The sequence below is a fragment of the Ptychodera flava genome, unplaced genomic scaffold, assembly GCF_041260155.1.
Source record: "Ptychodera flava strain L36383 unplaced genomic scaffold, AS_Pfla_20210202 Scaffold_28__1_contigs__length_4768798_pilon, whole genome shotgun sequence".
NCBI classification, from domain to species: Eukaryota; Metazoa; Hemichordata; class Enteropneusta; family Ptychoderidae; genus Ptychodera; species Ptychodera flava.
In genome coordinates, this window is record NW_027248350.1 from 4,546,045 (window position 1) to 4,570,213 (window position 24,169).

General features: G+C 37.7%; 1 protein-coding gene across 2 annotated transcripts in view; it reads right to left on the minus strand.

Annotated features, from left to right (window-relative positions):
• Positions 1–331: 331 nt before the first annotated feature.
• LOC139126997 (kin of IRRE-like protein 3) overlaps positions 332–24,169 on the minus strand; it is a 31,008-nt gene continuing 7,170 nt past the window's right edge. Inside the window, exons 2-11 of one of the 2 annotated variants that reach the window (XM_070692918.1) lie at positions 13,977–14,291; positions 13,292–13,459; positions 12,350–12,496; positions 11,056–11,316; positions 9,194–9,448; positions 8,286–8,455; positions 5,721–5,853; positions 4,771–4,884; positions 3,483–3,727; positions 332–2,829 (exon numbers count right to left, since the gene is read on the minus strand). In XM_070692918.1, coding sequence (XP_070549019.1) covers positions 2,548–2,829; positions 3,483–3,727; positions 4,771–4,884; positions 5,721–5,853; positions 8,286–8,455; positions 9,194–9,448; positions 11,056–11,316; positions 12,350–12,496; positions 13,292–13,459; positions 13,977–14,291 — 2,090 coding nt within the window. In that variant the 3' untranslated portion in view covers positions 332–2,547. The remainder of the gene's footprint in view (positions 2,830–3,482; positions 3,728–4,770; positions 4,885–5,720; positions 5,854–8,285; positions 8,456–9,193; positions 9,449–11,055; positions 11,317–12,349; positions 12,497–13,291; positions 13,460–13,976; positions 14,292–24,169) is intronic. The other variant, XM_070692919.1, reaches the window with a different exon arrangement.

Genomic DNA, 24,169 nt, shown 5'->3' on the forward strand with positions numbered 1-24,169 from the left:
AATGTTCTCATTCTATCTATGTGATTTCCCTTATCATAATACAGCAAATCAAATCAAGTATCATATAAAAGATATACAAGACAGATTAAAAAATCACTATGCTAACATCTGGAAACTACAAAACAAGTGAAACTTCTCCAAACTAAACTCTTCTACAACATAACATTATCTTATAACGAAAAGTAATTTTTTACTGTAGATAAAGTGAGCAACAATTTTTATGGAAAATGTTTGGAAAAGCTTCAGTAAAAAAGTTGTCACTTTGAAGATTAAAATAATCGTATCTCACACTTGATCAGAACGACATACAATACTTGAAAGATAAAATATATACAGTGTACATATGATATTTAATAGAAACATAAAGCATGCATAAGAAAAGATTAAAGAAGTATAGACACTCTGTGGCCAAACTTTGACAAGTGTGTGTGTCCAGCATGAAGATATGGCAATTACACACGGCATAGCTGATTCTAGCGATGCACTTTCTCCCTCTGTGTCAGCCTGTGGAACTCCAATGCAACAAATATGTCGTTGCTGGTGTGGTTGGGCACAAGAAATTCATGTACAGTGAAGAAAAGGCATGTTTTACGAATTACAGGTTTTGCTGAGAGTGGGGAAGCTGGTAGATATTATCAGAGTTACCATTTGGTATATCCACACAACAGTGTGCCTTTAATATTAAAGGCCAATTTGACAAGCTGTCGATTCTAGAAAGTTTTCACTGATTCAAAGAATTAGAAGTTTTCCACACTGCATGTAACAGCTAGCACAGGATTTACTGGAGTAAATTCCAAGAAAGGCTTGAACTTACTCTAATAGTTCATACATCTTGTAAGTTATACACATTACATTAATATTCTTAAAAAATTTCACTAATGTTTACTAAACCTAGTGCTTTTGGCTGGTACCCCGGTAAATTTTACCGGGGTTCCCAGCCATATTACCGGATTCCCCCCGTTACATCAATACTGTAGTATCCCATTAGAAGACAACAGAAATGGTATAAGAGTGTCCCCACCGTTTACCTATCTTCCCAATCCTTAGCAAAAACACTGAAACTTAAGAAAAATGCTGAATTAAAACCATACATCTAAACATTTTTGATACCAAAGTAATATTTTTACTTTGCAATTGAAAGAAAACTCTCATAATTTTCCTGAATAGTCAGGTGATTGCTGGACAACTTAAAAAAAAATTACACATTCCATGAAAGGCAAATAGAATTGTTATAACTTTTCAAGGCTATAGCTTGAAATCATTTCTAACATACAGAAAGACACTCATTAATTTAATGCAAGCTATTTCGTATTGCTTGACAATGTATTTTTAATAATTTTACAATGGTTTCAATTCAACCCTTTCACCATAATGGTTTGGCCCAAACCCATTGTTATGAATGGTGATTCTGGACTGACTTACATAGTATTTTGGGGGTGAACAGGTTAAATTCAGCAGATTGGTCAGCATCAAATATTAGCCCTGACATTCCATGATGTTGTTGAGCCACAGTGCCTAAAATATGATGAACAGCCTTGTTGACAGGGTATGACAGGGCTAAGATATGAGACAACACACAGACAGACACACAGACAGACACAGACGGAATGGTATAAAGTCTGCCTTGCAATACCAGTAGTTATAACTTTATGCCAGGACAAAATAATACTGGCAAGTTCAAGGGCAACTGTAAGTTTGTTTACAAAATGAATGAAAGCTATTAAATTATTACAATTGTCTTTCCATATAAGATCTAAATTACTGCTATAAATATACAACTCTACCCTAGCCACTACATGTCACGTAAGACACAGCATAAACGCATTTCCATGTGTGATGCTTGTCTTAACCCCTTCATCACCATGGTTTGACCCAAACCCATTGTTATCAATGGTGAGAGTGGACCTATCTACATGGAACAAAATTTGCATTAAAATCACAAGAGCTATAAAAACTGAAAGAATTGTATTCAAATTTGATACATTATAATTAAATTACATAGGTAGTGTAGGCCTTAATTGTACCTGACCTATTTTAAATCGGAATTAATTTGCTTTTTATTACCCTTTGATCACATGGTTTTGCCCAACCCCATTGTTATTAATAACTATGTGCGGACTTGTGCATTGGGAAATGAGGGGAGAGAGGTTAGAGTTGTGAAAAACAGTCGCTGAGTCAATTTTATAGTAAAAGTTGTCGGGGAATATTTGCTGTTGATATGGAAGGTGTTACGGTAACAAAATCCTCTAAACCTAGGTTGAAGACATGTCTAAAATGTGAAAAAATTATTTGTCAAGAAACGTTTGACATAAATTGAAAACTGAATTTAAACTTTGCAGGTGTGATTCTAGTGCGGGAACTCCACTGAAATTAAGGACACATGGATCAGGTACAGTATAGTAGTGAAGTGTTATTAGAAGGCAGAAAAAAATTTCTGTTCCTTTCAATCCTGTAAAACTCCAGTTTCACTGACGTGGACTGACCCATTGCTCACTCAGACAGTGGTGAAAGGGATCTTACAAACCAGGCTGACACGCAATACAGACTTTACACATTGGTTGCCAGGGTTCCTAGTGGTGGTTGCGGACCGTAGAATTCGTCACGATGGGACCCTGCGGACGCACGAGATGGAGGACGATAATCCGCATCGCCTGTTCTCGGATCAGGATTAACATAACCCCTTGGTTCAGATGGTGGGTAATCCCTGTCATAATCCCTGGGATAATCCCTATCTGGATTATCAAGTGGTCCATAATCCCTATCGTCAAAATCCCGTGGTTCGAAATCCAGAGGGCGTCTGTCATAGGGTGCTCCATAGTTTACTGGCCCCTGTGTATAGCAATGAGGTCCAGACATTTTAAATTATAATATACTTGTTATATTCAATAGTAATAATGTATGACAATATTTATAATATGCATTTTCACAATGTTTTTGAACTGCTAACATTTCTAGCTCTGAAGTACAGATGCTGTCAGGGTCAGTCTGAGCCCATCTCCATCAGTAAAGGTGGAATGCGCCTTGGGGACAGATATTCGGACTCTTAAACTTTCAAATTTTTTTTCTGATATACCCCTTGTGGGGTTCATTTAAGAGCTCTTTGTGTATGGGAACTTTTCACTGGCTTATTTTTTTTTAATTCAAAAGTTTTATTTTTCTCTATGGAGTTAACACAGGGATGGTGGCCGTTTTGAATTTCAAATATCGGCAAATTTTGGGTGATTTTTTTCTCTAGTACCAAAATTTGCACGGTAACCACCAAGTTTTATTTTTGATATCGAAAGAAAATGGTTGAAAGATTCCTTGAGGAAAGTTTGAGCAAATGTTTAAGTCTTTCACTTTTGAGGTGCATACTACCTTAAAGTACTTCAATTTATGACTGCTAAGATTTTTGAAAACTTTGATTTGATTTGAAAATCCACCTCTGAGGAGCGCCATCCTTCACAGGTAAAATCAACAACAATCAGTAACTGCTTACTAACCTGGTAGTCCACTGGCTGTGGCTCTCCGTACACGTCGATAGAGGGCGACGAATACTGGGATTCGAAAGACATACGGCTGCGAGGATGTGATCGCTGTGAGCCGTAGATATTGTCAGGGGCTGCTGTGTAGCGGGGTTTGTTCAGGGTACCATAGGGAACATCTTCAGGATAGAATGGCTCATGATGTTCAACTTTCTGCTCTGATGGGCTGATTTCAACTCTCTCTTTTTCATACAACTTTCTCTCTGGAATTAAAATTTAGGAAAAAATATTATGCATGAGACATATTAAAGTAACAGTAGCTATAACTTACTGATGATTTCTTACCGGTTTTTTTTTGTTTGCGTATGGAGTTCTTTTCCTTTGTTTACTACGAGAGTATTGATAGATATGTAATCAGTTTAAGTCTAGACTAAAATTATGTTTTCATCAAGAATTATGGATTTCACACATATACAGGCTGTGTTGATGAGCCAAATACTTGGCTTTTTTGCCCTTTGAGCATCAAAGTCAATTTTTGTCGCCTTTATAAAATATACTCCAGTGAATTTTTTTTTAAGGTTTTTGTCAACATTTTGATGAAATACTGTAGTCAATGAAATTTTATGTTGATTTGGTCCGAAATTATCAAAAAAAGTTACAGAAAACTTCATGAAAATTGGTAAAATGTTGCACTCAAATTTTGGCGGGAAATAATTACAGCACTCAAAGGGTTAACATGCTTTATGGAATAGATCAAAACACAAATGACTAACAGATCTAGAGTTACAGTAAAATGCACTCCAGCAACAAACATTTGAACTCTCAAATTTAAAAAATTCTTTTCTGATCTACTGCTTGCAGAGATTCATTTTAAAGCTGTTGGTATTAAAAAATTATCAGTCTTGGTTTTTCAAAAATCGAAAATTACATCTTTCCTTCAAGAGTTAACAAAAAAGATGGCAGCCATTTTGAATTACAAATATCGGTAAATGTCGGGCAATTCATTTCTTTAGTACCAAAATTTGTACTGTGACCCCTGATTTTATTCTTGATTTGGTGAGAGAAAGTTTGAAAGTTTAATTTAGGAAAGTTTGAACAAAAGTTTTAGTCTTTAACTTTCAAGGCGCATACATCTTTAAAATCAACAAGGAGGTTATCTTAGAGTCTTTTCATGATATACAGAACTGGGCATCAGAGTGAAGTGGAACCTAATGTACACCACTCCTGTAAACATACTTACTGACCAAATACACCGTCTACAAAAGTGACTGACAGTTGAAAACTCAAAAGGTTCATTTGAACTTACTTCGTCTTCTTGCTTGGCATCTGTTACATAGCACAATGATTATTGCGATGATGAAGATCAGAACAGCGCCACCAAGAACACTGCCTCCTATGATAATGACCCATGGTGTCGGCTCTGCAGTCAGACAAAAAACAAACAAAGGAAATAAGGAGTCATGGTACAGAGGGCTGGGATGCTATGCACTGTTGTGCTTGTTGAGTGACAATTTGGAAATATTGTCATTAAGGATGTACGATCGGTAAAATTAAAAGTAATGTCATTTCTCTAAATTGTCAATTTTTGGATTCTCCTTTGTAAGTATTATCAAAATGTGTGATAAAATATAGGGGTCACCGCGCTCGTTTTTGAGATAAATGACCATGAATTTTGCCATTTGTGAGAAAAAATGCTGAGTCAGCATTTTTTCACCAATGCATTTTCTATGGACGAAATAATTCAATGCTGTTTATCTCAAATTTAGCGAGGTGACCATATAATTTTATTTGATCAGTATTATTTATTTCTCTATATTGAGCTTTGTGCAAAATTTCATGAAAATGACATTAGTAGAAATTGATTTTCCAGCAAATTTCAATGTAATCCTATGGGAAGTGACAATTCCACGCGCGCGTACCGCTCGTACATCCTTAAATAAAATCGTTTGTATGATAGAGCATATTTCATACAATTGTGAATTTGATTGATATTTCATGAAATAAAAAAACATCAAAAAAAATTACAAGAAGAGATTTTAAACATTTTATGGCACTACAATATGGTAGCTACAGCTATAGATTTGGTCAAACCTCACACACTGAAATTTCATGTCAGACTGGACAATCCATATAGCAATGGCCTGTCATCCCCTTTCCTCTCTACATGGTTTCAACCACGCCATGAAAACTAAAGAAAGGACCAAACTGGGGTGTGAAAAGGGGGTACATTTATAATTTGATAGAAGAGTTGTTTACCTTCTTCCTTTAGTTTGATAATCAATGATTCAACTCCAATGCTATTCCACACAGTACAGTTGTATTCGATAAAATCTGTCTTTTTGACATCCCTGATCTGTAGTGTACTCTTCTTGCCCCCATAGACATCAACCTGTGGATGACAGACAGTGCAATGGTCAGACTCCATACACACATGAAATCATCTGTTGAAGATATATACCTGTATATGAATGGGTATGTTAGGCACTAGTCATGCCATCTTGTCTCAGCAGTAAACAGAGTTAATTCTAGGACGCGCCATTGCGCAATTTGCGCAAAAAATCTCGAATGGCCCTCATTTCTACCTTTGATGCGCCACTAAGGGCGCAACATTTTATGAATGGGTCGGTTGATCATGCAGAGTTCACTTAGTTCATACATTTACGTAGCTCCCCGAAGGTCATTACCTCAGTCATAGTGTGCCATGTAAAACGATTCAGTTACCCTTCGACCTTTGCCCACTACGGCATATATGGTGGTGTCATAGGAAGCTGGGTAGAAAGGACTGATGTAGGGTAATGGTGTATTGGAGCCATGCGCATGTGGTATGATCGATGAATGTAAACAATGGCTCCGGCCGCCGCGTTATCGTGAAAAGCTAGTCGCCGCTCAGATTTTTAACGCCAGTACTACGATATACAATAGTTGATGAACCCAGGATGATCGGGCAGTCCCTTAAATTGAAGCGTTTGCACGTCTATCGTCCATACCAGCGAAACGTTGAACACTGCAAGGAAAGCATTCATGCTTGGCTGGCCAGATATCGTTTTGAAGAGCAACACAGTTTAGGTCGGACATATCTCGTTTTCCAGAGTAGCCAGGTCTATGCATAGAACAACACCACTGTGTAAAACCCTTTGGTCAGAACCAATGATCGTAATTTGCTAATACATACAAGTTATGTTTAAAAGTTGATGTATCGATTACTTAATGTAGGTCGTACCACAGGTACTTAAATCAACCAGTGATCGCGAAGCCTCCTGTACACGTACATAATAGAGGCTTCGCGATCACTGGTTGATTTAAGTACCTGTGGGTCGTTCGGGTTTCACTCTCGTGTTGTATCAGTGTGATAATTGTCGACCAGTGCAAATTGGGGGCCACTCGGAGAAATCCTACCGGTGCGCTAAGCTTTGATCATGATCGTTTCCACAGTCAAAATCACAGTCCGTAGTAATTTGTACAGTTGTTAAAGTCCGACATCAATAATTCATCACATAAGTTACGTAAACAATTGAATCAAACCAAACGGTTAGTTTGCTGCTGCCATTGTTGGGCCTGTTGCGTACGTACGGGGCACAACTTTGCTGTAGGCTTCGTTGGTTACAGGGGGCCCGATCTCTGGTATTCTCCTTTTCTGGACTTGATAGACGATAGTATTTTAAGTAGAAAATTCAAGGGTTTTACATGTGTGATCATGATGGCCCTGATTTTCTAAAATGACCCCTTGGGACAGGAGTAGGGGCCCACAGTGGCCCCTTGTTTTACGTCCTAGAATGAACACTGAGTAAATATCCTTGAGTTTCATGCACACTTTGATTGTGACAGTGAGATAGGCCCTCAATTTGTATGACATTCTGTCCTTGTTTTCAGGAGACCTATTTCAATTTTTTATGGTCTGCACTGTGCCTACTTTGAATATGAACAAGAACCACACTATCCCTTGCTGTGGGGTCCACTACTGCAATCTGTGTCTTGCCTTGTGCTAGGCTTGGTGGCAAAAAATAGGATGAGCTAATATATGCCATCCATTTGGTCAAATGCCATGAATCCCTCCCATTAAAGACGAGTAATGCTAACTTTTGATAATTTTTTCACCATTTTTGTTTTGAATGTCAATCTTAATTCCTTGTTGCACTCCCCAGGCATGTTGATATACACAGTATTCAGCTTGTCAACTCTGCCCATACGCGTGTAAACTGCACTGTTATTGTTGAAAAGTGACTTCTGGTCCGAACTAGAATTCAATGTAAAGAATAACTGCACATTTTACACATATAAATGCTAAGTTAACAAGCTTTTAAATAGTGGGTGTTTCAACATTCTTTTTGGGAGTAGAATAAGAAGTTGCAGTGAACATACAAAATAACAATAATTAAAATCATCAAAAGTTAGTATTACTGGTCCTTTAAGTTATTTAGGTGCATATATTACAGACAAGCAGACCATTTCATTGGTGCTTTGATTAATTAATGACTTGAAGATTATGATATCATCTGGAGTCCAAGAAGGACTGCTTAAATAGACCAAAGTAAACATAAACTTGTTCAACTCAATTCCCAATAAACAGGTCCATAATCACCACTGATAACAATGGGTTTGGGCAAAACCATTGGTGGTAAAAGGGTTGGGATAAAATGACTGATAATCCCTAAGGAATAGTTACAGCTTCCCAATTTTAAAACCAAATTATCCACCCCTGTAACCACAATGGTTTGGCTCAACCCCATTGTTTGGTTGGACCACAATATCAACAACAGGGGAGAAAGGGTGTGGTGTAGAGCCATGAAACGTCACAAGAACAATACATTAAACATTTCTTACACTTACTATACTGGCAGAATACCTCCCCTCAGTACCCTCCTCAAGCTCCCCTCCCTCCCACTGCCACAGCATCCTGTCCGGCCGAGGGCGCGTGTTGGTGAAACACTCCACGTTTGCAGTTTTCCCTACCCTGGCAAACTGGTCGGGGCTGCTGCTGATTTCTGGGGTACCTGTGACATGTAGCAAAATACATACATAGTTTCTTATTGTAGTATGCAAAGTGGTCAAATTTGTCAAATAATATAAAAAAATACATTTCTTTAGCTGTAGAGACTGCGAAAGCTGACTCATATTCCAAAACAAACAAGTATGTTAGTACCAGTATATTCTGAGCTATTGTTTCGTTCACTTTCGTTCAGTTATGTTTGGCCCTAATGCCTTGTAAGCAGGTCTAAAATCACCATTACTGGTAATGATAGTGAAAGAATAAAATTCTGTCAGCCTCAGCTCTGGTAAAGTTTTACATAGAAATTCACATCAGCTCATGTATGAGTCACCCATTCACTGTCTGATTTCATGGTTTTTGAGAATTTAAAGGTATTTTTGAGCTAAAAAATTACAAACAAGCATCAGAAACTCCATTTTTATGTGGAGTACAAGCTAGCCTGTTTTCAGTATTGCAAGGTATGTCTTCTGAGTTGTCCAATGGGTTATGAAAGAGTAAAAAAAATTAAATACATATTAATAATTTAGTTCAATATGTGAAATTCTCAATTATAAAGTGATTTTTAGCAGGCTAAGGTAGTTGAAAAAATTGCCTGCTAACTGCAGACTGCAAGGTTTCAAAAAACATGCATTTCACTATTTTTTTATCATTTGCATATTGTGTATGCATACACTCACACATGAATAGCAACAGCAATTGGGCTAAAATAGTATCAAGCCACCCAGTCAAAAAATTGTCTTACTTTTTATGTGAAGCGTGGCGGTAGCCGTGACATCTGCAAAGTCACGTACAGAGGCAGTACAGACGTATCCGCCACTGTCCGAATTGTGGACGTTGTCGATCTGCAAGGTGGACATACTGCTCAGTAAGACGTTGCTGCCTAGCCTCTTCCATGATATCTTTGGTGTGGGGTTACCCACGGCCTCACACTGGAACTTTGCCGTGTTGCCAAGGTCTACTTCTGTATCGTCAGGAGGTGTGGTAATTCTGGGACCATCTGTGGAGAATTAAACATTTCAATGTGGGCTGACAAATTCTATGTTACAAGTGATGTTTTGTTGATGATAATATCACTAGTCAATGTTACTCTGACTTGTAAGGTGAAGGACTTCGCAAAAGTAAGAATATTGTCTTTTTCTTTATGATTGAATATACTGTAGATTGCAGAGGGTAGACAAGAAATCTCTCATTTGGTTTTCATATAATATTTTTTGAGATACCACAGCACTATATCAACACATGCACACCACATTACATTATGACAATTTCAACCTTCAAGACCGGCTGTAGATTTCTACAACCATTTTCTGCAGATGACTTTCACATCTATGGCAACATCAGTGGGATACTGCCTGAGCAGTGGAACTTGTGCACATTGATATTGTTATAACACTGAGACATCATAAAAAATTGCTTAGTCAGCATTAATTCAAGGGTTCTTTTGTACAGACAACAATCTTGCCACGGCATTTCAGAATCTTGCAAAATAAGACCACTTTTCAAACACATTTTGCAAACTAGCTTCTCTTACTAAGTCTTTCGCGAAATGTTTCTAGAACTAGAAGATGACAACATCACCATGGCCCATTCTAAGACTTGCATTTCTAAATGTATACTGTTTAAATTTATAGCCAACATCAAATGACTTACCATAGTCCTCCAACCAAAGTAACAAATCATATCAAGTGGCAATTCATTGTAAACTACAGACAATTTTGAAAATATAACATTATCTTTCTGTCAAGTAGAAACATTCTTGATTCCGTACCTCCTGCCTTGAGCACTTTTACGTGTCAATGACAGACACCAGGAAATAACTTTGGAAATGTTAAATTTGCAAACTGTGTTCAAAACAAAATCCAAGACTCTCACTCTGTATGGAAACACATCAATGATAGTATGACCACGTCTAGAATAGAAAACTTGAAATCAAAACAAAGGACTGAGGACAAATAAGAACACATGCATAAATATTAAAATATGGAATTGGAATGAACATTACACCATATGAAATTCCCAAATTTACTTTCCTATATGTACAAAGATAATAGCTGTGTTGTAAAGAATTATGAGCAATTGAACTATTTTGATGATGCGATGTTTTTGGTACAGAATAAATTTGGATATGACATATCCGCTAGCAAAATTACGTTGCAGCTTGTGAACCTCATGCCAGAGAAACAATCTGTGCCCATCATATACATACCAGTACAACCGGTACATTCTTTTGAAAGTATGACATAGGTCACCCACACAGCAGAACTGGACATATTTGGGTTGTGTGGAATCCATCATTAGCAGAATAGACTAGGGGTCACCTTCATGAAGGAAGAGTATGCACAGGGGGTCAACTCCTAGATGCTTACATATACAAAAGGGTCAACTGGCAGACAGTTACATGGACAGGGAGTTAACCCCTAGACAGTTAGAAAGCAGTCAACTACCAGACAAATATATGCACAGTGGGGTAAACTACCAGATGGTTAAATGTACAAATCAAATATGTTGACTAGACAGATGCATGCACAAGGGGGGTGGGGGGTGGGGGTCAACTCCTGAAAAAAACACATACAGGGGGATCAACTCCTAGACAGTAACACTCACATTCCACTGTAACAGCGATGGAAGACTCCCCAGTACCGACTGAGTTTTTCGCTTTGCATTTGATGGTTATTCCATTAAATTCCGGAGGCACATCGGCGAGTTCCATGACGTTTTCTGTCTTATCAGGCATGACTACATCGTCTTTGAGCCACTCGTACGTGATACCGTGTTGTGGATTGCCTGCAGCTTTGCATTTGAAAGAGATGATATCGCCCTCTTTGGCCACCAGTGGGTCCATGACGATCCCAACTATGGGGATATCTGGTGATGAACAGGAGACAAAGAATCAATTACTGTGTGTTCTTGTTTGATCCAATGAGAAAAGACGACACTCTCAAAGAAGTATGGGCATATGTTGAATTGGGGAAGGGCCAGACATGTTGCAGATCTTGACTTTGAAAGTTGACAAGGCATAAACAGGGATTTGCGTACGCATCATGTGGTGCTTAATGTCCTTAAAGGGACAGTAATGCTAACTCTTTATGATTTTTTTCATTATTTTTATTTGCAAATTCTCATTCCACTACCATAAGAAAGTTGGAACACCTCCTATTTAGCTTGATAAAAGAGCCTTTTTATGCACTGCAATCCTGTACATTTGAATTTTAGTTTGGATCAGAATTCACTTGTCCACATTAATGATGCAGTCTACACATGTAAAGGCTGAGTTAACAAGCTGAATACTGTGTGTCTCAACATGTTTTGGGGAGTAGAACAAGAAATTATGGTTGAAACAAAAAAAAATAGTGAAAAATCGACAAACGTTATCATTGCTTGCCCTTTAATAAATGAGTTAAAGTGCATCAATGAGCAGTATTTGCGTACACAATTCAACTGATTATGAGTCATTATAAATTTCAAATATTCACTGGTCATAAATATACATTATTTATGTCACATGTACTATGTGCAACACATGAATGGCGTACTTTTCTTCCTTTGGTCCTATTGCTTTACTGACCCTACCTAGGGTAATCACCCCCTGAATATTTACCCAAGGGCAATCACGTATACTCTGGTATAACTGACCCTAGCCCTGTTTAGGAAGGTAGACATAAAACTGTCTGGGTGGTAAACGTGCAGGGGTAATTGTCCTATAAATACAGTCAAATGGATTTATGTTAGCTGATGGCATTTTAAGATTGTTCCCCCTGTACAATTTACCCATCAGATAATCACCCTGACACTATCACTATCCCCAGCCTCACCTGGTTAGAGAGAAACTAATACACAGTTGGTAAAATGTTCAGGGGGTGACTGTCCTGATACTACATCCTTTAAAAGTTCAACTCACATCGCACATTAAGTTTGATTTTTGTTGATATAGGCTCTTCCCCGGCGAGGTTTTTAGATTCACAGGTATACTCTGCATCCATGTCATCAATGCTTGGTGTTATTGCCAGTGCACTCTCTGTGCTGGATAGCTTGCCTGTCTCATCTCCTGGAAAAAGGACAAACAAACAAACAAACAACTCACAGTTAAAGTGTGTTTAGAATGAAAAAAATTGCAAATATACATTGGTATACTATACACCATATAAACCCGTCATTCCTTTTGAAATTCAAGCACTACCAATGATATCTAGAAAAAGTACAAATATACACTGTAAAAAAATTTCCATGGACTGCAATGGAAACTATACTCCTTCCGAAAACCAGATAAACTGTCATAACTTGAGTCATACATGTGAACATTATATTCAAGGTGTAAAGACAACAATTACCGTACTACACTGAACTTTAAGTTAACTTTGATTGCTATATTTTTACTATGCCAATTACATGCTTTTATTCTATTCCAAAAAGAATGTTGAAACATCTGCTACTTAGCTTGTCAACGTAGTGTCTATATGACATGCACTGTTGATGTTTACATTGGAATTCTAGTCCGGACCAGAATTCACTTGTCAACAATAACAATGTTGTTAACACATTTATTGGCTGAGATGACAAGCTGAATAGTGTGTAATATTTACACTAAGCTTTGCAGTAGTAAAACAAGAAAGTGAGGTTGACATTAAAAACCAAGCTTAATTCTCAAAAGTTAGCATTACTGGCTCTGTAGTGTAAATTCTTCTGGTGTGCCAATAGTTATATATGTGAGTTTGACTCATATCTGACGATACGTATAAACTCTGAATTTAGGATTGTGTCTCTTAGTGTTAGCTAGTACTGTCTATCTGCTGTTACAGTATTGGATGTATCATGGACACATAAAAAGAGAAACACTGATTACCAGCTGGGTATGACCGATGGTGAGCCCCCGTAACCACTTCTCCATTTTTCTTCCAGGTTAAGGTTGGCGCTGGGTTGCCATTCTCTGAGGTGCATGTGAGATTACTGACAACACTGGCCGTGACAGCGATTTCTGGAGCTCCCTTTATCACCGGTGCCTCGGGACGCCCTGCAATCAAGGACAATCACAATTATTCTTTCTGGTGTGCTTTATATACCTTGGTGATATTGCCACCATTGCCACCAATGGTGAGTGATGACCTGTTCACAGGGCATTGGGGATGAACAGGTTGATACATCAGTATTAGCTCTGTCACTATTATCAGCACTACGAATTAACTTAAGAATAATATCATCAGAGCTATATTAATGTACTTGACTTGTAGAATTTTCTTGTGGCAGACGTACGGAGAAGCTCTTTGAGTATACAGCAATTGAGCTTAGAGGCCACTCTGCTACACATACACGCTGTGTAATCAGATTAAGCACTGCCTGCTGCCAAATGAGTTTTGGAATCAGGGTAATAAACTGGTACTATAAACTGTCAGGAAGCAATGATGACATGATATTCTGGCTATACTGTGTCTCAGAGTCTGTACTATCAATTATCTATCAATCAGTCCATAATCCCTGTACTGTTTAAAGGAAACACACCTGCATGGCATCTCAGTCTGTGTTACACTTACTTTGAACAATCAATCTTGCTTCGTTTGATATAAGGTATGTGTGATTGGGAGCTGGTCCAACCTGGCATTGGTACATTCCGTCATCTTCCAGTAACACCGGACTGATCTTCAAGTTAAATTCTCCGTTTTCATCCGAGCCTATCATGGTGTGCCGGGGATATCCGGGGATGTCCCGCGTGCTTCCAAACGGTGATCCATCTTTGGTCCATTGGACCTGCCCAGCTCTGTTGTTGATGGCACATTTCAGGATGACTTCGGTTGCTTCACTGATTTTTGTCGTTATTTCTTCCGGCTGAACTCGGAATGATTGCTGGACTGTTAGAAAATGTAGGAAGAGTTCATCATTAGAATTGAAATGGTAAATAAAATAAACAAAACATCTTCTGTTAACACTCCATTAACAGTAACAAATTTATATATTCCAAATATTTTGTATCTGTAAAATTCTTGCTCTAATGAAATATTGAAACAGTAAGCGTTAGAACAGTTAACACAGCCCGTATGTGTTCACTATTGCCTGATACATGTACTAGGGAGAGGGAGAACCATTTGATTTAGGGTATGGCAGCATTTTTTCCAAGCCACTGTAACAACAGATTTTTATTTCCATTGTCAGTTTTTTTTTCTCAAGCTACTACAGGGCCAATGAAGAAAGGTTAACCACTGCAGAAATCAAGGTTATCAAGTGCAGAAAGGTTAAATATTGAGGTAAAGTTAACCATTGCAATAGTCAGAAAGAAGTACAACAGTATTAATTCTACTTATCAAATACAATGGAAGCACTTGTAAGTATGCAGAGGGAGATATCTAAGTTACAATTTGTTTATTCTTTGCAATTATAGTAGTACTGTTATCTTAAAAGTTCCATACAGAGCCTGTTTTACTCTCACTAATTTTATAGTGACTATAATTGTGAACAGTTCATTATAATACTTGAAATGACAAAATATGAATATATACATATGTAATATTCTTGCCATCTTTTGACCTCTCCTGGATATACACCTCCCCTTTTGACCACTTCCCAGTAGACCTCCCCTTATGACCTCTCTTTGATACACTTCCCATTTGACTTCTCTCCAATACACTCCCCTTTGACCTCTGCCCCAATACACCTCCCCTTTGACCTCTGCCCAATACACCTCCCCTTTGACCTCTGCCCCAATACACCTCCCCTTACCTCCCAAAATACATCCAAATTCCATGGCCTGGTCAACCACAACCAACAATCAGTAATCAGGACAATTAAACAGGATAGAGCTGCTGGCTCAGAGCCAAACTGCTAACTAGATAACTACAACTTCCGCAGAAAAGCAACCTACCAGTACGTGAATTTCAGGCAAGATATGCAATATCAACATATGCATGCCATCACATGTCAGTATGGTGTGTGTCAGTGTGTACATGAAGTATGTATGTATTTCAACACTGCCCACACAGCTGGCTTATCACTTTGACATCCCTCCGGCCACTATCTAATCCGGCATTCAATTTGACACGTAAATCTCATTCTAAATTGTGAACTGATTCAAGATTTTCTTTCCACAGAAAATGTGTTTAATCAAACGTGCATGCCATGTTACATCTGAACTGTAAAGGCCTAATTAGCTTTCAAATTTCATATTTTTCACCACTGCAGATCTTTACAACAGGAACATTTGTATACTTAAAACTCATCCATAATTTTTTATATTTATTTCTCCATTCATATTGTTTTTTTTCTGTTTTCATCACAAGTTGCACAACTTTTGATACTTGGATCATACGCATCTTGACCTTTGACCCATTATCCTGTTTCCCTCTCCACTAAGGTCCACCTACCCTATTGAAAACAATGGGATATGCTAGTTTTGTAATGGTTGAATCCAAAATCAGGATCTGACGATCACAGCATTAAACATGAATGAGATATTTGTTTTGGCTAAATATTTTATTTTGGTTCCATGTTTTGTTTGGTGTATTTTATTTGTTCTGATAATCTGAATATTTCATTTTAGTTAGTTTTGTATGTTTGATTTGTTTATACATTTTATTTTGATTATGTAATATATTTTGTTTTGTGCTGGTGGAAACAAGGCAGTGACCCTAAGTTACAAATTCTTACTTTTGTTGATGTACATGTAAATGAGAGCATTCAAAAACTGAATCCCAGAGTCATTTAATTGGTCGTTACTTTTTTTGGACATGCCTTGCAACATTTCTCCCTCTGTGTCAAATAGATTTTGTGTATGATGTCATGAACTACTGTACTATAATTTGGCAAATGGTTGAATTTGTTCATCACTTTGTTATTGTTACTTGGTCCATCAACACTGACAGTGGAAGACATTTTACTGGAATTACTGACAGCAATCAACTGTCCTAGTGTCAGACTTTATCGGACTCAGTGTACTAGACCTCAATCTAAAACACTGACTAACGTATCAAAACATTTAACCTACATTCTAGTCAGAAGAATTCTCGAAAATGACTGCAGATTCCTTTGATATAACTGACTTCAGCAATCACCATTTGCATATGATATACACAACAAAATCTGTTACAGAACTTCTACGTTACAATGAGAGTGAGCAATTATTATCAGACTAACAACTTACACAAAATTCAGCAAATGTTTGTCGTGATAATGGAGTAAATGGGCAAATGATCATGTCACGCCTCAATAAGTCACCCTTCGATAATTCGATGTTGAAACTTTTAAATTTTGCGCAAATCTCATGTATTCCTCATGCAAATCTAAATCTGAATTTTGAACACAAGAATGAAAAGATATGTTCAACATGAATTTTTTTATAAATCCGTGAAAACGTTTTGTCTTTCAACTATATTTTCCATTTGCTACCCACAGTTGGTTATCTTTACCACAAACACATCTATAGATAGCCGGTATGCTTAACCCTTTGGCTCCAATGCCAATTTTATGAAATATACCCAAGTCTATTTTTTCCGATTTTTAAGCTAAAATTTTGACAAAAAAGTCATCGTTGATGACACAGTCCCCACTTGTTAATGGGTACTTTGATTACATGTCCTCAGAGAGGATAGAGTCCTCTTCATTAATTATGAGGTCTGTGATAAAAATACTTTGATACAGATGGCGCTCAATGGCCAAGAATGAGTTCCATGGTGATGAAAACATAAAACCAATGTAGGCCACCATCCTAAAGTTCAGAAAATGAGTCAACTAGGAATTAATCAACAGATGTTGCAAAACATTTTTGCATACAATTCTAACACTTGACAGATTATCACTGGTACCATATTTGAGACATGCCCAAGTTTTGGCTAAGGACAGGAAAAAATTGAAACAAAATGGCTGCCATGCAGCCATATTGGATCATATCATGAAACAAATTGACATACATATGTATGTCATAGGTTAATGTCCTTGTACCAACTTTGAATAAAATCGGTTGAGATATGCCTGAGAGTATTATGGCTCTGTACATGAAAAATCGTAACAAAATGGCCGCAAGGCAGCCATATTGGATCGTATCACATAACAAATTGACATGCATATGTATAACATTAGTCAATCTCCTTGTACCAACTTTGAATAAAATCGGTTGAAACATATCTGAGTTATGGCTCTGTACATGAAAACATCGTAATAAAATGGCTGCCTAGCGGCCATATTGGATCGTATCACATAACAAATTGACGTATATATCTATGACATAGGTCAATGTCCTTGTACCAACTTTGAATAAAATCGGTTGAAACATGTCTGAGTTATGGCTCTGTATATGAACAAATTGTAATAAAATGGCCACACAGCAGCCATATTGGATTGTATCACAAAACAAATTGACGTGCATATCTATGACATTGGTCAATGTCCTTGTACCAACTTTGAATAAAATCGGTTAAAACATGTCTGAATTATGGCTCTGTATATGAAAAAATTGTAATAAAATGGCCGTCTGGCAGCCATATTGGATCGTATCACAAAACAAATTGACGTGCATATCTATGACATTGGTCATTGTCCTTGTACCAACTTTGAATAAAATCGGTTGAAACATGTCTGAGTTATGGCTCTGTACATGAAAAAATCGTAATAAAATGGCCACACAGCAGCCATATTGGATCGTATCACAAAACAAATTGACGTGCATATCTATGACATTGGTCAATGTCCTTGTAGCAAGTTTGAATAAAATCGGTTGAAACATGTCTGAGTTATGGCTCTGTACATGAAAAAATCATAATAAAATGGCCGCCTGGCGGCCATATTGGATGTATCACAAAACAAATTGACGTGCATATCTATGACATTAGTCAATGTCCTTGTACCAACTTTGAATAAAATCGGTTGAAACATGTCTGAGTTATGGCTCTATACATGAAAAAATCGTAATAAAATGGCCGCCTGGCGGCCATATTGGATCGTATCACAAAACAAATTGACGTGCATATCTATGACATTGGTCAATGTCCTTGTACCAACGTTGAATAAAATCGGTTGAAACATGTCTGAGTTACGGCTCTCTACATGAAAAATCGTAATAAAATGGCCGCCTGGCGCCATATTGGATCGTATCACAAAACAAATCGACGTGCATCTGTATGACATATGTAGTAATCCTTGTACCAAGTTTGAATGAAATCGCTTCTTGCATCTCTGAGATATCTGTGTGAACGGACGGACGGACGCACACACGCACGCACGCACGCACGCACGCACGGACATGACCAAACCTATAAGTCCCCCGGACGGTGTCCGTGGGGACTAAAAAGTGTAGACAATGAAATGTGTTGTCAATTTGGTAAAGGTTATCAAAAAATTACAGAAAAATTCATAAAAATTAGAAAAATGTTGCACTAAAATTTTGGCGGGAAAAATTACAGCACTCAAACGGTTAAAAAACGGGCTAGATTATAGGTGCATAACTTGAAGATAGAGATGAAAATGGAGACGGAAAGACACATGACAAAGCCATACATCACTCCTGCGATGATAATCACACGTTGCAAACAGCACTGGGATCACACCCACGCTGACCAGACAGACATATCTTGCTATTAAATGACAAATAGCTTTCAGCAGAAGTATCTGAAGAATTTGGAAATCATTCAGCGTAGCCTGGAGGCCATGACATGGAATCTGTGCCTGAGTAATGTCAGAATCTCCAATGGGGCAGGCAAAGATTACACTCATAATGTGTCGGTCAATGTGACTGTAGGGAGCTACAAAACTTTTATGTAGCCTGCTTTATCACTGTAAAGCTACAGTACTCACTTCTTGCATTAATTCTTATTCACATTGGCAATTTCTGTTGTCAGTCTTTGATATCCTTTTCCTTGGATAGATAGATTATAAATTTGTTTGGGATGAAGCTGATGAACTATTTTAGTTGTCAAGTTTGCAAAATATAGCAGCTTTCTTTTGTCTACTCATCAAGATTGTACATGCCATGGAGTCTTTCTCCATTCTAGACTATCGATATAACAGACATTAATTGGCCAATTCAGTAAACAGTGGTTCAGTGCCTTCCACTTTGTGTTTGAATCATAATCATATGATCACATGTAACTTAATTGTAAGTCGATCATGTAAACTATCCATAGTACATGTGTCGGCACAGTGCCGACTGTTATTATTTAAAAGGAATTTCATTCCTGATCCAAAGAGTTCACAAATATATCATTAGAACTGGAAGGTATTTCAATATTTTCAACTACTAATGGTCATGAACACACAGGAGCAAGTTTATTTATGAGAAATGAATTTTAAGACTTTTCTGGTCAAAATTGCCAGCCCATGGATTTTCCTTGGACACTGCAGGTTATGAGGATTGCCACCAGGACAGCAAAGGTCCTGTAACAGCTTGAGTACTGTCACTAGTCAAACTTCATTTTCAAGTCAAAGTGATAAAAGGACCAGTGTTATAGTACACTTACACCGAAGTACCACAATATTCACAATATTATTCTGTACAAATTCTACATCAGTTTGCTGTGTAATGTGTGTGTGTGTGTGTGTGGGCGTGATTTCAATTTGGAAATCACTTCTGTACACAACAGAAAGGACAGAACCGATACCCAGGTTTAGTTTACTTATCCAAACATAATAATGAATAAGTACACAAATTGACCATTGTGTGTTTGTATAGAGTCTGTGCCTAATCAGTCAAACACTAGTAATCAATTTACAAACCACACATTGACTAGATTAACCTTGACACTTATCAAATAATTAAAGTGCACCTATGTAAACAATATAATGTCTTCATTCCTTGGAAAAATAGCCCTGGATTCAGTGACCAGTGACTGAATGCATGACCAGGCCAGACCAGCTCCTACATGTGCACAGATGCACAGATGCATGTGGGTTGAGTAGTCTGATTGTGACTGCTCCAATCTGTTGATCACATTACTCAATCTGCCCTCCACTGCAACCTAAATACCTATTTTAGGTTGCAGTGGAGGCAGAGCAAAAAGTCACGTGATTGATAGATCGAGAAGAGGATCGATCGATTGATCAATCAAGCAGACTACCCAGCTCACATGTGCCTGTGCAGCTATGTCATATTGTCACTAATCCTCACTTGCCCCTTGTTTATTATGTAGCTTCTTCAATATTTTTTGAGGTATACACTGTGCTTTCCACAGTCTACTGTTAATAGCTAGCTCACCTATACAAAGTGTCACAGCATTCTCACAGAACGATCCACACAAGCAAATTAATGTCTTCACTAGCAAGCTTGCTTTTCAAATTATGATTAGGTAGTCAGTGCTCGGAAACCAAACTCAATGGAATTGGTAAAAGAACTATTCAGGATGCCAAGCAGAATATCAGGCAAATGAAGGACTGCATGGTACATATATTGTGGTTAAAAATACCAAAGTTGGAGATTCCTGCATCTGAAAGGTAGACCAAGTACAGATCAGTTTGTCCTATTAAATACAGACTGTTTCTTTCCAGTATGTTAATACTGGTCAGATTACAATCACTACATAATTTTGGATTGTTTTGAATAAACCCCCGTACCAGTGACACAATACAGATAAATGTATACACTATTGCCATACCATGCACCAGTTTACATTCAGCAAATGGAAAATATTTACATCCTTTCCCGTTATTTACTACAGTTACCATGTTATTTTGGAATCTTGTGCAGTTTCTGAAAAACTACATGTGTAGTGGTACAATGTATGTGACCCACCATACCGGTACATGTGAATGCTAGAATCAGCTGAGGAAGAAGATACAATGATACTGAGGTCAGCTAGAAAATGGTTTTGACAAAAGTCATAGTTTGTATTCTAGCTCAGCCTCATTAAAGTAGAATTGCACCTTATTGGGGACACAGGCATTCTACCACTTGTGGTTGTGGGGGTGGTGGTGGTGGGGGGAGGGGTATCATTTTGAAGCCATTTTGAATTTCAAGCTTCAGTAAATGTTGGGTAAAACCAAATTTTGCCTGGTGACCCCTGATTTTTAATTTTATTCATGATTTCAAAAGGGAAAGTTTCATTGTGGGAAGTCTGGACAATAAGTTTATCTTTAAAGTTTGAAGCCCAATCTACCTTAAGCTCCATAAGTTATTGCCGCTATATTTCCAGTATTTTTTTTTCAGTCCAAGGATGGTGGATGGTGGAAAGAAAAACAAAATCCCAGTGGGGTGTTTTTTTCTTTAGGGAGTGAATATAAACAGGAAAAGTCTGTTATTGTTGTATCCAGACAATCGATTGTACGTTCAGATTGACGACTTTGCGTCGGCCAGGTCCCGACCAGGACCTGGGCCGACGTAAAAAACCAATGTGGACACGCTGAGTCGGCCCTGGGCCGACTCAGTTTGGTCCCGGTTAGAAGGGGGGGTCCAGGGCCGACTCAGGGCCGACGCAAAATTTGGTCCGACGCAAATCGCCAGTGTGGACACGTTACGTCGCCCTGGTCCCAGTTGACCAGGCCTCCGCTATGGATCGAAGTTAAACTAGTCACCCTATTCGCACAAAACAAACGACGTTTGAAACTAAAGTTACACCTATCGAAAGTTTTCAATCCAGTCTTTACATTTTAATATCATCCCATGTACGCTGAACTTCCCACCAACCTTTGTTCCGCAAACGAGACCATGTCATTCGATTCCACAGTGCACGTAGGCCTAATAGACTAGAGAGGCATGTCAAAAATGCCGCGCACTGGTTATTTCTCCAACGCGTCTTATATATACCATATGCTCATCCAATAAATGGTGAAGTCTCTCCGATGATTAAAAGGGTGAGTGGTAGTCATATTTGCCCTTCTTGTGCATAAAAACACAGGAAAATCATGAACAGTAGAAACAGCGTGCCATATTCAAATACGCCATTTTGAACTTTGACAGGTCAGAGGTCACAAAGGAGGTAAAGTTACGTCGGCCCTAATTCTGGTACTGTTAGGTGTGGACACGGACCAAATTAATCCCAAAAGGACAATTATTTTGCGTCGGCCCAAATTTCAGTTGGGTTGCCAATGTGAACAAGATAAATATTCGATGAGATTCAGGGTGATTTATTTACCAGTAGCAGTGACAAGATGACCCAGTGTGTGACTAAATATTTTACTTCCATGATACTAGTCAGGATAGTTCCATGTTACTCATGTTTCATCCAATGTATATTTTAGTCTCATTGTTTATTAACCAGATAAAAGCAATTCAGAGTATCTAGTTGGCTAAAATTGGAAATATTTAGGAGCCACAAAATATTGGATTGTGAAGGTTTTGTTTACAAAACAAAAACCAAATTTTTCCCAGTGATTTCCCATTTCCCTTTGTTACGACACCAAAAATCAAACTTTTCAAGCACAGATACCGTTCCCCGGTGTAACCAGTGTGTTAAGTGTCTTTACCCATAACTGATTACACACACATATATGAATCAAGTTAAATGTACACACACATGTATACATGAATTAAAATGTACACACACAAGTATACATGAATTAAATGTACACACACATGTATACATGAATTAAATGTACACACACATGTATACATGAATTAAATGTACACACACATGTATACCGGTACATGAATATAAATGTACACACACATATATACATGAATTAAAATGTACACACACAAGTATACATGAATTAAATGTACACACACATGTATACATGAATTCAGTACCCTAATCACCCATTGAACATACAATTTTGTGTACCATTCAAATTTGAACTGCATATACAACTGATAACATAAACTGACTCATGATGATATCATTAATAACTGGCAAATCTTTCAGCTCAGCTTGAACCCTTTGAGCACTGTAATTTTTCCCCCAAAAATATCAGGGTAACATTTGACCAATTTTTATGAATTTTTCTGTCATTTTTTCCAAGATTTTAGACCAATAGTCATAAATTTCCATGGACTACACTTTTTGACCAAAATTTTGATAAAAATTAGAAAAAAATTGTCTAGATCTGAAAGAAATTGCTGGTGTTTTTTTTGTATAAAGGCAACAAAAATTGACTTTTGCACTCAAAGGGTTAAACTAATTACCAGTGGCCCTGTAATAGCAAATGCTACGTACTGTATAGTTCAGTGTTTACCCAGGCTGGTATCTTTAGCAGGCTGATATAACGTATCAAAACATTCCAGTAACGTTTAATTCTGACAAACTTCATGTATCTAGTCTTGCATACCTCTCTGCTACCCACACCGTATTTTTTTCTTTCCCATGATGCATCACTCTGGACTATGCAAATTCGTAATCAGCGTGACTCATCTTGAAAGGAATCTCCCTGATGATGTCATCATGGGTCATAACCTCATTAAGGCAGTACACACCTCAAAAGTGAAAGACATGAACTTTTTGCTCAAACGTTCCTCAATGAACCTATCCCCCATTCTCTAAACCAAATTAAGAATATCAGGATAAAAATAAGACATCACCATGCAAAGTTTGGTACTAGAGAAACAAATTATATTTACCAAGATATGAAATTCAACATGGCTGCTATCCCTGTGTACCCAACATTAGTGATAGATAGAAAAGAACAATAACGATCTGAGAGTCCAAATATCTATTCTCAAGGTACATTTCACCAATGCGACTTGATAAATACTACTTTTGGCACACACCTCTGAAAAGATTACACAGAACTTGTACTCAGTGGATTTCTTCCTTATGTTGACATTTGACCCCAAGGGCAAATTAATCTGGCGTCATTTTTCAGGAGTAATTTATACCCT